Below are 15,590 nucleotides of genomic sequence, written 5' to 3' on the forward strand. Positions count from 1 at the left end.
TAAATGCCTTTTTAAAGTAATTATTGTCATTAATATTATAACAGCAAATGGAAAGTTTATTTATACTTTTCTCTTTCACAGTTTTTCAGCTGAGAAATAATTATAATGATTTATTACTTTCAGAATGCTACTCCCAGTTCTAGGAAGTCAATGAAAATCAATGAACAGCAGCTTGACCTTTACATTGAGAGAATAATAGAAGCTGGCACATCAAGCTTGGGGGACATTGTTGTAAGGGTGTCAAGCAGGACTAAACAGTCAGAGAAAGAGTTTGGTAATAGTAGTGCATCATCTTGAAATGTGTGTGGAATCTTGACATCATCCTATGGCGAAGTGACACCAAGTGAGAGTCTTACTGCAGTCTGTGAGCCTGAGGGAGGAACTCCAGTCCATGCCCCCAGTCAAGAAGGTAGTTACTGCTGTTTCATGAGTAATTGCTCTGTTGCAATAAGTTAAGCCATGGCTGCTGTTAGCCTTTTGTAACCCAGGTGGACTAGTATCCCAATCTGTACTTAGTATACCTAGGATAGTTACTGTCTTACTGGAGTCTTTGAGCCTGGAGGAGGAATTCCAATTCCAGCTCAGAAATAATTGAGGTCTCCCCAGCAATCAATGCCCCTAGTCAAGAAGGTAATTACTGCGGCTGTTTAATGAGTATGTTCTATTGCAAGTAGTTCAGCCAAGGGCTGCAGTTAGCCTTTTGTATATTCTAGTTGGAATATTCTTTCAATCTGTACTTACTTAAAACAGTTAACTTTTGTAAAATTTGCCAGTGTTTTAACCCTTTAACTTAAATATCTGAATATTAATTCTCCCCACTGGTTGCTACATATTTAACCCTATAAGCAAGTAGTTCAGCCAGAGCTGCCATTAGCCTTTTGTATCTCAGGTAGAATATTCTCCCAATCTATACTTACTTAGGATAGTCAACTTTTTGTCTTACTGCAGTCTTTGGGCCTGAAGGAGGAGCTCCAATTTCCAGCTCAGAAATATGAGGCATCACCAGCACTTGATGCCCTCATCAATTGCTGGTGATGCCTCATATTTCAAGGTAAAAAGTTCTACCAGATAAGTTTGAGAATTCTCACTATATGTTTGCTAGATGATGTGTGAATATTACAGGGAGAAGTAACATGTTAAATAGGGTTAAGCTGAAGAAAGAGTCATTTGCAATTATTATGCATTTGTAGACTCAGTATAAACCTTGCCATGAGTGAAAATTAGTTGATGTTCTATCATGGGGAGTAATCAAGGAATTTTCTGTGAATGTTTAAATATCTACTAAACATAAAAATAAACATTCAAATTGTCAACCATTTGACTTTTTCATATTGCTTGTTCAGAAGAGCTCTGACCCCCCTATTCATCAACCTCCCCAGTCCCCATCATCACCTGAGCCCAGTGGAAAGAAGATTGGAAGTAGAAAGTTCAACTTGCATTTGGTATAAAAGAACCTTTGATTTATTTAATTTTGTATATTCATTCATTAAATTTTATTAATTTTATTTTCACCTTCATTTGCCAAATGATGATGTAGGAGTGTCCTTTGGCAAGTGGTGGCTGTTGATTTTCCTTGGGATAACCTAAATTATCAGTGGGCACATCAACAGTCACCCTGGCTTATGAGAAGGAACATGTTTACTATAGAATAAATAATGTAGACAGTTAACCTTTTTAAAAATCAAGACAGTGGTTAAGAAGTTTAATCAACATGGGCTGATCATTGATTAATGATTGAATGATTTTATTCTTGATTAGGAATCCTGATGGTTCAAATGGCCATGAAAGTCTTCAGCGGTTAGGCCAACAACAGAGGACATTGAGAAAGGTAAATTGTAATGTAACTATCTTTGTGGTGAAAAATTTAAGGCAATAACATTCTATCATGCTCAGGGTTTTTACTGACAGTAAGCTCTCGTATCTGATGAGTATTTTCCTATGAATGATCGATAAAATACCTAAAGGTGAAAGGTTTTTTTTATGACTTTGTTAACCATTTTGTATTGCATGAGATTTCAACTGCAAGGTGTGTGAAAAGTTGTGTGATTGTCTGGGTTGAGATAATTAATGTATAATTAATTTAAGGATTTCCTGTGATGAATTAACTACAATTGAATTGAAAGGAAATGTCACTATTTAACCAAAATTTTTCAAACCATGCAGACTCACAGGTTGAAGAAGATCGCATTGCTTTGGAACAATCTCATCTTACCTGTGATGAATATGATGTCAGCTGACTTTCTTCACAAAAAGTGGTGAGTGATTGAAATCACAAGGGCTTGAGTTTTTGGTTCATGTAGTTTAAGAAAATAAGTCTTAAAAGTGGTATGATAATCGTTTCTGAAAGGAGCTTTAAATATTTCTTTATTCAGATCACTGTGATGAATCAGGCAATGATGTTTTTCTTTTGAATGCTAGGAAGGTACCTTTAGTATCAAAACTGTTCCAAAGGTCAAAATCAAAGATGCTTACTGACAATCTCAGCTCATAAGTGAGAGTATTTCTTTAATTCTATGTTAATGACTAAACTATGTTAATGACTATGTTATCCAAGAGAAAACTTTTTAAGGTGGTAATTAGATGCACACTCTGCTCAGGATATTTGGGATCCAGTTGAAAGTGCAGTGTAGATACTCACATGATGGTTATATACAATTCAGTTATTCCCTTTTGTGCAAAATGCATTAAAATTGAGGTAAATTTTTTGTTTCCTGTAATCCAAGATTTTACATCTTGTATTACCAATCATTAACTACATGTGGGTTAATCATCTTTGTTTGATCTCTGAATTCAGAAATGTAGAAGTCAGTGACAAGATTTTTCCTGATGTACTCAGTACATCAAGAAAAATCTTGTCACAGACAACTTCACAGTTGTTATTCATGGAAAGGAAGATGGTGCAAAGCTTTATTCATTATAACTATAATGTGGGTTAATCATCTTTGTTTGATCTCTGAATTCAGAAATGTAGAAGAGTACATCAAGAAAACTCTTGTCACTGGCAAATTCACAGTCGTTATCCATGGAGAGGATGATGGTGCAAAGCTTTGTTAGATTCAATTGGCAAAGAAATTTTACAAACTATTAAAGAATAGGTAAGAGAAGTTTGTTCTGATGGAAACATATACCTACTTCAAATATTAGCAACCAAATCAACAAAGTCAAAAGTCAGATGATAAATTTGGTGAATTATACTGGTACTGGTAAAAAGCACCTTATAATGCTGATAACTTTTTATATCAGTGGATGTATTACTAACAATTATTTTGCTGATAGAGTACAGAATATGGTTTTATCCGACAGATTTTGGTAAATGAATGATATAAATTAAACTGTAACGTCTCTTTCATTGCTTTTTTTTCTGCAGGTTCTTTGAAGGATTGAACTTTTGCATCATTTTAAAGGCCAAATTCACCCTGAAAGCTGTTTTCAAGCTTGCCAAACCCTTCATCCTGTGGGTATAAAAAACAAATAGTTTATTTTATAACTAAAAAACATGATACTGCTTGATTTGTGATATTCTTGTAAAATTAAAACCAAGTGGATTTAATAAAAGTTATTTTAGTGCACTTGGTTTGAGTTCATAAAACTAAAGCTGTTGACATTAAAAAATGCAACCAGAAAAAGAGTAGAGACTGTTAGAAAGAGATTATCTGGTTTCATTAACTGAGTTGATAATGTAAATAGGTCTTGATCTGTAAAGAAATTCTAAAACTGATGTTTCAAGTGTTGTAGTCCTTTGTAAGAGCAAAAGAAGGAGTCTATTTGAACTGAAAGATAAAGCATGACTGTGAACTGCCTATAGAAGGGTTAAATGAGATTGAACATGTTGTAATAAATACATGTTATACATGTGAATGGCTGACAGGCTCAAATTTCCATAGAGTGTATGCTAAGATTTTATGAATGTGAAAAATATTTTTGGTATTAGACAATTGAAGTTTGTGTTTTCAAGTAACAGCAAGATTAAAAAGAAATTTTCATTGAAAAACATCTGTCAAAAATGGGAAGTTATTAAGTTTTACCATAATGCCTGTCATTTGCTGACAGTGTTCATCTTTTTTTAGGAACTATGTGAAGTGAAAGATTTCTATGGTAAATGATGTTGGTGAACTTGTTTTGTTCCACAGTAAGTACTTCATTAAAAACTGTATGAAGTATGTGCTAGAAAAGAATATGAATGCATTTGTTTAGCATTTTCAAATATTGGAATGGCATAGTAATGAAGGTAATAACTTTGATGTTGTGATGTACTGGATTGCATTACATTCCATGACATTTAATTAGTGGGTACAAATTATGACAAGTGTAATTGAAAGTTAAAGTGAAGAAGAAGTGAAAACAATTTTAGATTCAAAACTCCTTGGAAAGCTTATTGTTATATTAGCATTTAATGTGTTAAATTATGAGTGTTTTTCAGTTGATTACCTTTTTGTTTTGTTTTAGGTATTCTGAACACAATTCTGTCCGGAATACCTAAAGCATGCTAGTTTCTGCAGATACCATGTTGGGGTTAGGGGGGGGAAATTGTTGCATATTGTCTTTTCTTTGTATATATTTTGTAAACAGAGATTCAAGTTCTGTCAGATTTTGCTATACTTCAATACACCATGTCAAGGATGGGGGGGGGGGGGGGGGTTTCTTATTGTCTTTTCATTCTGCATACCAATGTTGCATGCCACCCATGGCAGATCAGTTGTCAAGCTGTTGCACAGTGATTGACATACAAAAGTACTTTAGAGATTAGAGGTTTCTCATTGTCCTTGTTTGGCCTACAGTAACAAGATCATGTCAGTTTTACCCAATTTCTTCCAGCTATGTCTCTGTTGTGATCATTAGGAAGCACTGAAAGCAAGAGCACTGAAGATGCATGGTAGGGGATCTTTGAGAATTTTCAAATTGTAAGGGCTTTTTTTAGGGTTTTCAAATTCAATAGTATCTTCAAGAGAATAAGTCATGACTAAGTTTTAGTCCTTTTAACATGGAGGAGTGCATAATGTTACTGCCATCAAGATCAATTGTGTCTCCTAGTGTTACATCAAAAACTGGCTGCAAAACATTGCATGCTTTTTTTGCAGAGATCCTTGAGGATCTCCTTAAGAAGAGAAGCATAACAACAGCTCTCTCTGAATTCATTATTTTATTTAGTAATGAATATGACAGCAACCAATGACTGTGAATCATGCAGACTGTTACATAGCTCATCATTATAACAAGCTGGGCATATTTTTTTTCATTTTTGTAAACTGAAATATATATTTACTTATTGTTTGCAAAAAAAGAGGTGATTATCACCATAGCAGACTGTTAAACATGCTTTTAGCCAGAGTTACGGATAAGAACTTTCATAAGAAGTAGGGTAATTAAAGTTTCCAATTAAAATGCAAGATAATTACTTCAAATTTTGCCAGACTTCTTTCAAAGATGTATATTCTCTGACCTTGAGGAAATTTTTATATCCCTGACTTTTCTCAGAACTTGCAGCAACCATGAACCATGCTTCTGGTTTAAAACTATTGGTGGAATTAGTTCCCACCGACCCTAAGTATTTCCCCATGTTATTCCCTGTATGTAGCATGCAAGAACACGCGAAACACCTTCTGGAGTCACTGTCAAATAAAACCAGCAGTGTTTTCAAATCAAATGTGCACCAGGGAAATCCAAAATGGTGGACGAAGTTTAAGAAGAAGATCTGCAAAATAAGGCGTTTCCGTGTCATTAGCCTCTGATATCCATCGGGTTTTATTTTGTTTGTGTCTCCAAGGTGAAGACAAGATTTACCACCATTGATCCTTGTGCAGTGATCACAGAGCTGTTTCATTTACTAGTTTGTCAAATCTTTTAAGCTTTAAGACAAAAATGCAAGAGAATGCACTTAAATAAACACTGTATTGTCAAAGCTGCACATTCACAGCACTTATTATTTTTTAAATACTGTTGTAAGTAAGGTGGCTCTACCCCATAAGCCCAGTGGCTTCCTGATATACTTGATGAATGAGGAAAGTTTCCATACAGGTTTGAGTGAAGGTAAGTCCTGGTCCTTACTTCTTTTTAAAACAGCTAGAGAGTGACTAAACATATCAGACACCACTTGACCTTGCTCATCCGGCTTAGGGAATGAAAATACTCATGCTGAAATTTTGCTTTGCATTCCACTTTGAGCTCTTAATTCATCCAGCTCAAAATAATATTCTCATCATAATTAATGGAAAGTAATGGTGTAGCAGTTAAGAGCTGGATTCAAATGTACATCAAGTTGGACTCAACTTCTTAATTAAAGTCAATTGAGACAATATTGAAATTCATTTGACCTTAGAGTGTTGAGTTCTTTTATTATTATTATTATTATTATTATTATTATTATTATTATTATTATTATTATAGCACAGCTATCATATCTAACCTCTCATAATTGCCTCAAGGAAAGTTGGAGTTAACTCAATGGCTGCTTCTGCATCCCCTAGTGAATATACTGGTGATTTCCTGTTATTGAAATAAATATCTCTGATCAGCCATACACGTAGCATTTTAACCAACCACCATTACAACAATTTTAGGGAAAACTTGTGATGCTCATTGACATCTGGGGTAAGAGGTTACTTCTTTGTATGTTTAAGAGGCCAAGACAAGGCCTACATTCAAAATTATCACCTTTTTCAGAAAACTACTATTAACAGACCAATAGCTTCAAAAGGGAAAAAAATGCATATTAAAGCTCTTATCATCTTACCAAGTTTAAAATGTGAAATAGCCCTGTTGTTGTGCAGTTTGGCCTTCAGTTCTTTGTCATTGCAGTTCATTTTAATTCCTTTGGTGTAAAAATGAATAGCATTGATGAAATCTCCTTTCTTGAAGGCCTCATTACCTTTATTCCTATAAACATCAGCTGTGGCTGCAAAGAAAAAATTTTAAAAAAGTCTGTGGTTGTAGTTAATAATTATTAGTGAATATAAGCAGAGCTGCCAAGATCTGGAGATTCAAAATCTGCAGATTTTTTCCTTTAGTGTCAGATGCCACTTTTGCATCTGCCTGACTTAACCTATCCCCTTAAAAGCTTAGATAATGTGTGCAGTCCCCCCCCTCCCCCTTCACAGGAAAGACCCCTCTCAGTAAATTCATGAGAGATTCATTTTCACATGGAACTTTAATTGGACTTCTTTCTGTAGCCATAGCAACTGTAAGAAGACTGATGCTTCTTACAAAGGTGCTGCTTAAGTTATCCTGGCCTGAAAGAAAGTTGGTTGTAAATGATAATAAACATCAGCTCAACATATTCCCAGTTGTAAAATAAATATTTTTTCCCTTCTGAGAATGGGAGGGATACATAGACACAAAATCACAAGCAATTAATGTCATACTATTAAAGCAGCAAAAGAACAAAGATATGTACTAAAATATGATTCAATATTTATAAAATACATTTTCAATTGACTGAAATAAATTGGGCAAGTGTTGCAAGTTCATATAATTTGTTGCAACAGCAATTCAAATTATTTAAGAGGCTGAGGTAGTCGGGTAAAGTCTGTATTTGAGCAGTGGCCCATCCAGGCCCTGAGCTTATAATACTGGTAAAGTCTGTATTTGAGCAGTGGCCCATCTAGGCCCTGAGCTTATAATACTGGTAAAGTCTGTATTTGAGCAGTGGCCCATCTAGGCCCTGAGCTTATAATACTGGTAAAGTCTGTATTTGAGCAGTGGCCCATCCAGGCCCTGAGCTTATAATACTGGTAAAGTCTGTATTTGAGTAGTGGCCCATCTAGGCCCTGAGCTTATAATACTGGTAAAGTCTGTATTTGAGTAGTGGCCCATCCAGGCCCTGAGCTTATAATACTGGTAAAGTCTGTATTTGAGTAGTGGCCCATCCAGGCCCTGAGCTTATAATACTGGTAAAGTCTGTATTTGAGTAGTGGCCCATCCAGGCCCTGAGCTTATAATACTGGTAAAGTCTGTATTTGAGTAGTGGCCCATCTAGGCCCTGAGCTTATAATACTGGTAAAGTCTGTATTTGAGCAGTGGCCCATCCAGGCCCTGAGCTTATAATACTGGTAAAGTCTGTATTTGAGCAGTGGCCCATCCAGGCCCTGAGCTTATAATACTGGTAAAGTCTGTATTTGAGTAGTGGCCCATCCAGGCCATGAGCTTATCATACTGGTTTCCTCACATAAAGTGAGTGGGAGTAACTACACCCCTTGGATGGGATGCTAGTCCATCCCCTTTCCCCCTGGCATTTCATCAGGCTTACCTGGCTAATTTCTGCTACCCATTTAAAGGTAAACCTTACTTAGATACCAATCTACTGTATCATTATCAGTTGATGAATTGGAATCCTAAAAATCAAAGGCAGTTAGTTGAAAGGACACTTCCAATAAATGACTAGGTGACATTTGAAGAAAGTCATCGTTTCTCAAAATTTAACATGGAAATCAGTATAGCAGTACAGTTAAAAGGGAGAATCTAAGCAGTCTATCAAAAAAGGAAAAAAATTACTTTTAAACTGTATGAAATAATAAACATAAACACGTTAAATAAGCTGGAAATGTTTATACGTTTTTGATCAAATGCATCGTAAATAGGGGAGCACATTAAATTAATACTTATGTTAGCCTGACACGAAAGCTAGTGCAAAACACGATCATGATTGTGTGCAAGACACGCAGACGAAACTGAAAGTGTTCCGATCATCAGCGCCTGCACAAAATCAAATCAATGACTTTAATATTCCTTTTAATTCTACCGAATTACTTATTTTATCCAAGGTAAATGCTGGGTATCGCCTGCGAATTTTTGTGAATTCGACAGCTGTAACTTGTTCAAACAAGCTCAGCTTAATTAGCTCTTAAATAACACGAAGCGGTAATACAATTGATACACCCCAGAATCAAGTAAAAGTTAGCAATCCTCGTTAGTTAACTGCACGAACGTCTTTCACTGCCGGAGATCAGAGAAAATTAGGACAGATTAAGAGCATTTGAGGGAGAAAATGTTAACTGAGAAATGCGAAATAAAAGTATTTACCTTACATTCAAAAATCTGATACAACCATGCGTTCTTACCTCTGTCGAGGAAATGGAAGGCACGTTTGACTGCTTTACGACCTTGCTTCCTCAATCCATCATGGAAGTGTTTTTAAAAAAAGTCACTAAGACTGAGAAAGTACCAAGAGAGAGTCGACAGCTTCGTTATAGAACGAAGAATCTTAATTGCGCGTTGTAAAAACGAAAGGGGGAGTCCCCTAGTCCATAACTCTGTGCAAGCTTAAAACCGGAAGTGCGTGACTTTTGTCACGAAGCACCTCCATTCCTGCGAGTTCTCACGCGGTCTCGCTCTCTGCCGATATAGAGTCACGCACTCGTTCGAAAAAGCAAATTCTAACTAAATTCTTAGTGAAGGAGTTGTCCTTGTATCAGGATCTCTGTCACTCATCTTTGACTCGGCAGTTAGTGGTCACGCAAACAATGTCTACCGTGAACAATGTCGCAAGAGCTCTTGTTGACAGGTTGACTGTGAAATTCGCAGGAGAAATCGCGCAGGACACTGATGGTTATGATCTATTCAAGCTCTTTGAGGACCTCTTCTTGACTGAGAATGAGAGGACGAGCATTTTCAGAGAAGGTATTCAGTCTGATGATCTTTCGAAGATCAGATACTATGGGGAAGATATGAAGAAATCAAGGTTGATTTCAACGTTAAATTCATGAGTTGCCTTAAAAATCAAGGTGCAAATTAAAATGTGCCAGAACCCCCATTTTTATCTTACTTAATGCGAAAACATAAAATGGAACCCATTTTTTAATTTTTATAATGGTACATGTTTTTGGTTAATCTTTCTAGGACAAGGTTATATACAAAGTTAAAAATTTTATTTGATTCTAATAGTAGTTTCCCTTTAGTTTGAGTTCACATATTTGATTTACTCAATCAGTTGATAATTGATTCCTAGGAAGTGAGTCAAACTAAGGTTTGAAGTTCACCAAGAATAAGATTTACTCATGCCATCTCTTAAGTTACATTATTATTACATGTATTATGGCACTTGAAGTTGAATTATACTTGACGAATGAGGAAAGTCCTCTTACAGTTTTGAGTTAAGTTAAGTCCTTACTTCTTTTCAAAACAGCTAGACAGTGACTAAACATATCTGACACCACTACCTCACTCATTGAGCAAAAGGAAACTAAAATACTTATGCTGAAATTTTTCTTTGCATTCAGCATCGAGTCCTTCATCTAACTCAAAATAATATTCTGATCATAATGGAAAGTCATGGCACAGCAGTCAAGCGCTGGATTCAAATGTACATTAGGGTGTTCTCAACCTCTGAATTAAAGTCAATTGAGACAAGATTTAACACCATCTACTTTGGAGTGATGAATTCCCTTTTTTATTGTAGCACAGCTAACATACCTAACTTCTCATAATTGCCTTGAGGAAAGTTAGATTCAACTGAATGACTGCTTCTGCATCCTTTATTGAATCCTGGTTTTTATTATTTTATTGGTTTTTTTTACGTAAATACTGTTACTTTTCTAAGATATTTTTCTCAATTCCTTAGCATTTTAAGGTAAGTTTTAAACTAACGCGGAACGGCAGTTCTCTGCAACGAAGTATTCAAATTAAACTTAGCAATCATCGGTAGTTGTAGCAGACTTGCACAACACCAGAAATCAAAGAAGATCCTCAAAATAGTTAATTTAAGCTCAAAATAAAGGCATTTACCCGATGTATAAAGATCCTACACAACCTGGTGAAGTCTTACCCTGTCGGGTAAACAGACGCGACTTTTGACTGTTCTATAACCTTTTTTTACAACCTTGCCACCTCAATCCGTTCTGGGAATGTCTCAAAGGAACTCATTAAGATTAGTAAGGTCCAAATAAAATTAAACAGAAGCGTTATCGAACGCGAAATCTCAAGACAACTACCCAAACTACAAACTTGCCGACAGCTTTGCTACCTAATATTAAGAAATGTTTTTTCACGGGAAAAACCGAGGCTCAAGCTTGAAGTACATGACACGGAAAACCGGAAGTGGAGAGCTTCTGCTGTATAGTATGACGAAATTATGGCTTTGTGGTTCAAAATACACACTGCGTCTTTCATGTGTCTTACTGTTCCAACATTAACAATTACTGAAAGCAAAGTAATAAATTATACAAATTTAGAACATCTAGCTGGAAAAAATTTTTTAAAACATTTAGTTCAAACGATATGGAATCGCTGAAAAACTAATCTACATAAGAGGTAAGGCGTAGCAACAAGAAGCAGGAATTATAAAAAAAAAGTCAAAAACTTTTTACGCTCCAAGTGAGCGCAATCATTTCAGTGAGCTAGTCAAGTGATCGGAGTAAGCGAAAACGAGTGGCTCTGAGGGCGAGAATGAAACTCTCTCGATTTTCGCTGTCTTTCTCACTCCAAAGGTATATGGAAACAAAGAATGTTCCTGTCGTCGACGAAAAACTTTTCCCAAAAGAATTTCATTAACTTAATTCTAAAAGTGGTTGTACCAAAGACCTCCAGCAGTTCGTTTACGGTATCCAAATTCAAATCGAGCGAGTTCTTAGCTCGATCTGTTTTATGCATCTCGCGGATTTCCACACTCAGGGCCAAAAGGGTAGCCATGAGATTGATAAAGGTAACAATGAAAAACAAGAACACTGTCAGTTTAGATATAACAAAAATGTAAATGGGATATTTCTGCTTTAGGGAGTTTAACCTGGTGTAATTTAAAAATCCCACGACCAAAGTTCTCAGAATGTAACTTACCATCAAACAAACAATTACGACCCAAGATGACAAAGATTTGATACAAATTAGTAGCTTAACATATCGAAACAAGGCGACGGTCAAAAGGATTATTAAAGTCCAAAATGAAGGAACGTATTTTAGCTGATGTAAGATTGCCTTGTAACCGGGGAACTGCGGAACATTCTGAAGGGCAGCTATAGAGATAGTGGTGAAAATACATAGCGAAGCCAGCCACACCATCGTGACATCCTCTGAAAAAGGGAAAGCCGCATCTGTTTTGCACTGATATGCAGTGGATTTGTCCCGGAAGCAAGCAACATCACGAACCATGTACAAAAATGCTCCAACTAGCTGCCATAGCAACAACAAACTGAAAGCCAATGCTGAGAGTTTTACATGATACGGATTTCTTTGTCTTTGTCCTGGAAAAAAATGCCAGTAGTAATCGGCTGATTCCTGTAACAGTGGCCGGCGTATCTCAATACAAGTTGTCATGGCAATGTCAACACCACCTGACTAGGATAAGATAAAATTAAGTTGACCCTATAATGAAACAAATATAAGAAAAATATTACAAAGAGTTTCCCATTGATATCAGCTGCACCCTTAAGCGGTCGAAAGACTCCATCACTTTTAACCGAATATACGGTAGTTTTTTTTACCCTAATTCTTATTCTTGAGAACTTAAAAGATTACAACTGTTATGGTAAATACAGTAACACGCTCTTTAAGTGCCTTCGCCGTAAGCTAAACCAGCTTTTACGTATGTGGCACTTGTGATTGGTTTCTTTGATCACCAGACAATTGTGTATGATCAATACAGTTTACCCTGATACTGATATAATTTTTCAGCATACCTTCCATTCGCTCTCCTGCGAATTATCTCTTGACAAACCTTATTACGCCTCAGCTTCTTGGGAAGGAAATAACACAGTGATACTCCGCAGCTAAGAGAACCCATGTTAATCATTAGTTAGCTGTATTTTCCAATTGTCATTTCTTAAGAGGAAAACTTCAAGATATTTAGACCCTTTTTGAAGCTAGATTCCCTTTCTTTTCCAGTCTTTCGAGTTAATGTTCCATGCAAAGCAATTTCCTTGTTGATTTCTGTACCTTGTTTGAACGGAATTTGATCATATGAATTAACGTTTAAGCGTTTGACGAAAATGAAATACTGTATGCATAAATCAATTGATTGAACAACTTGTCAGTTTAGTCGTTGTCTGAGTCACTGCAAACAGCGAAACTGTCGATATACTTCTTTTCATTTCTGTTTACGGCGAAAATATAGATATTTTTCACTGATTTATGATATAATTAAGTGAAATATTGAATGTAAAGATCCTTGTTAATCAGTTCAGGTTAGATTAGGAGCAATCCTTTGAATCAATCTCACCTCTTATTATTTTAAACACTGAATTAGATGCGTTTGAATAAGTACGTAACAAAGAGAGCACGCAGTCTCAGTATTAAAAATAAAATGGAATTGGATCATCAGGGTTTAAATGTTAATTGGAAACAAAAAGAATTAACTAACAATTTCGCTTGAAACACGAAAACACGAATACTATGCCATGTGCATTACTGACCAGACGAGGAACAGGCTATTTACAATTCGTCAAAGCCATTTTCTCTGTCGATCGCATAGAGAGAAAGAAATAGAATTACCAAAAGTAATTGAGTGTTATGAAATCAAAGCCGAAGTAATTTCTTCGGCTAACCAGAGAAGAGGAAGTTATCTCAAAGAACCAATATGAAATCAAAGAAGAAAAAAGCAGACTGCAAAAATGGCGGGAACACGCGAGGGTACAAGTCACGATTGGGTTTAGCGTTGCATCTGATTGGTTGCGAAAGGAGCGAGAGTTTTCTGTACCAATCACAGAGCGTGGCAAAGTAAATCTCGGATTATTTTCGACGCTCGATCGAAAATTGCGCCAAATGAGATGAGCAGCCGTCTTTCGTCTTTATTAAGAACATTCAGTTGTCATTGCACTTGCAAGTGTGTTTGAGAAAATTAAAAAGGCTGGATTGAAATAAAAATTAATTTTTTCACCTTGATATAACTCCAATGTTGTGCGTTTAAGCCAATATCTTCACGTTTCTGCAGTTTTGGTGAAACTTTTGCAAGGGTCTGCCTAGGATGATGCTTTAATGACCGCAATTAAAATTAAATTACGTTAGCAATGACCGAAAAATCAGAATGACCAGTAATCGTCCGTTCTACCTTTGCGACCGACACCAGTAACTGCCATGATTTTTGTTCCAAAATGCGTCCCTGTTTCATGAATCTAATTTCAGTTGCTGACGCATATATTGAAAAATGAGAAATTTAAGGGACTAAAATAGCGTCCACGTTAGTCACCTGACAGCAGACTTGTAGTTCAGTGAGCAGAGCCTGAAGGAAATCAATTTTGATTTCAATGCGCTTATTCACCTTTCAGCAATCGAAGATAATGAAACATTACATGCATAACATATGAATAACATTACATGTACTACTTAAGGATTATCTAACAGTTACCTTGTGTTTGCCTTAATTAAAATAACTTTAAACCCTTTAACTTCCAGAAGTGATTAACATGTAACTTCTCCCTATTATAACTATACAGTATTTTGCAAACAGGTAATGAGAATACCCAAACTTATCAGGTAGAAGTCATTATTATGATCTAACACCAAATTCTCGTAAGCAATTTAAAAGGAAATGTGTAGCAGCGAGAGAGGACAATTAACAATCAGATCTTGGGAGTTAAAGGGTTAAAGTCTCTTGAAGTGATAGAATTATCATTAGCTCTTCGGATTAGATAGAGATACTCTACTAGATTAAATCGTTTTGTAAAGAATCCTTTGACGGGTGTATATGCGTGGATAACGAAAATCTGAAAAGGAGAGGTGAACATTAATTAACATGACGTGAGTCACAAAAAATGTTTAATGAAGACATACATCAATCAACTAAAAGGTCTTCCTTGGCGCTCCTTCCCTAGTTCCTAGAAAAGAGTACGCGTAGCCTCCATGCTAAAGTTTTAAATTGCTTTCTCCTATGAACTGAAGAGACTGTCAGCGTAGCTCAGTTTAATGAACAATAACTTTGTAAAATTAGCTTAAAACATTTGCGCGCGTTTTCAACTCACTTGGAATTGGAAATGTGAATTCAAACTCTCTGCGTCCCCAGAGATAGATTGTGAACGCAACTTCGTCTGGCTACCACGATCGTGAAACACCTTAGCGATCTTGTGTTTACCAATTTTATTCACCTTCCCTGGACATGGTTTTTGTTACTGTTCACCTTCCTCGAGTGTAACATCAACGACACCACTGCAGTTGTCCTTTACCGCACCTACAAGAGTGGGCATCTCCATTTATCCTGTTTGCAGCTGATTATCAAGGACATTCGTCTCAACTATACCGTTCACTTCCGCCTGCAGGCCACTGAGGGGGAGGAGCAAGGCCAGGATGAAGGAGAGGGACCACCGTGGATTTTGACGCCATTCCTTGAAGTACCCGTACAAATATAGGACATACTGAACTAAAGATTAAAGCGTACGAAGGATTTCGCATTCAGAAAACTATTGTTTTGCTTTTCATCGATATATTTTCAACCTTTCAACTATGGAAGAATCTCTTCTATTAAAGTAATGACATAAGCACAAACAGATGACTTTTGCCACCTCAAGTCGTAATGACTCAGAATAGCTACGATCTTATCTTACCAACAACTTGTCCAATCTCTTTCACAGCCCTTTAACAGTCCTTTTATTAGATTTGCGTGTATTAGAGACGTCAACAGAAAATAATGGGACAGTGTTATTCATAGTTTTCAGTCTTGAACGGTTGTCATGTTT

The 15,590-nt window shown here is 36.2% G+C and overlaps 2 protein-coding genes and 1 long non-coding RNA gene across 3 annotated transcripts in view; 1 reads left to right on the forward strand and 2 right to left on the reverse strand.

The window, feature by feature from the left end:
- The window catches only part of LOC149034792 (uncharacterized), a 96,554-nt gene that overhangs the window by 834 nt on the left and 80,130 nt on the right, over window positions 1-15,590 (forward strand). The window contains exons 2-6 of the mRNA XM_089194433.1: window positions 124-409; window positions 949-1,051; window positions 1,344-1,442; window positions 1,759-1,828; window positions 2,164-2,255. Coding sequence (XP_089050559.1) covers window positions 1,035-1,051; window positions 1,344-1,442; window positions 1,759-1,828; window positions 2,164-2,255 — 278 coding nt within the window. The 5' untranslated portion in view covers window positions 124-409; window positions 949-1,034. The remainder of the gene's footprint in view (window positions 1-123; window positions 410-948; window positions 1,052-1,343; window positions 1,443-1,758; window positions 1,829-2,163; window positions 2,256-15,590) is intronic.
- On the reverse strand, window positions 5,378-7,047 carry LOC149034793 (uncharacterized). Its single transcript, XR_016183108.1, has 3 exons — window positions 6,731-7,047; window positions 6,404-6,483; window positions 5,378-5,692 (listed from the first exon to the last, which is right to left on the reverse strand). It is a non-coding gene; the product is annotated as an uncharacterized LOC149034793 (long non-coding RNA).
- Window positions 10,359-13,122, reverse strand: LOC149034794 (uncharacterized). Its single transcript, XM_089194386.1, has 2 exons — window positions 12,603-13,122; window positions 10,359-12,261 (listed from the first exon to the last, which is right to left on the reverse strand). Exon 2 carries the CDS (start codon window positions 12,238-12,240, stop codon window positions 11,407-11,409), a length of 834 nt encoding a protein of 277 aa, XP_089050512.1. The 5' UTR covers window positions 12,241-12,261; window positions 12,603-13,122; the 3' UTR covers window positions 10,359-11,406.

The sequence above is a fragment of the Pocillopora damicornis genome, chromosome 14 (assembly GCF_964200805.1).
Source record: "Pocillopora damicornis chromosome 14, jaPocDami1.2, whole genome shotgun sequence".
NCBI lineage: Eukaryota > Metazoa > Cnidaria > Anthozoa > Scleractinia > Pocilloporidae > Pocillopora > Pocillopora damicornis.

Excerpts from the sequence above, each read along its gene's own strand:
- LOC149034794 (XM_089194386.1), bottom strand. The coding sequence starts at position 12,240 with ATGACAACTTGTATTGAGATACGCCGGCCACTGTTACAGGAATCAGCC.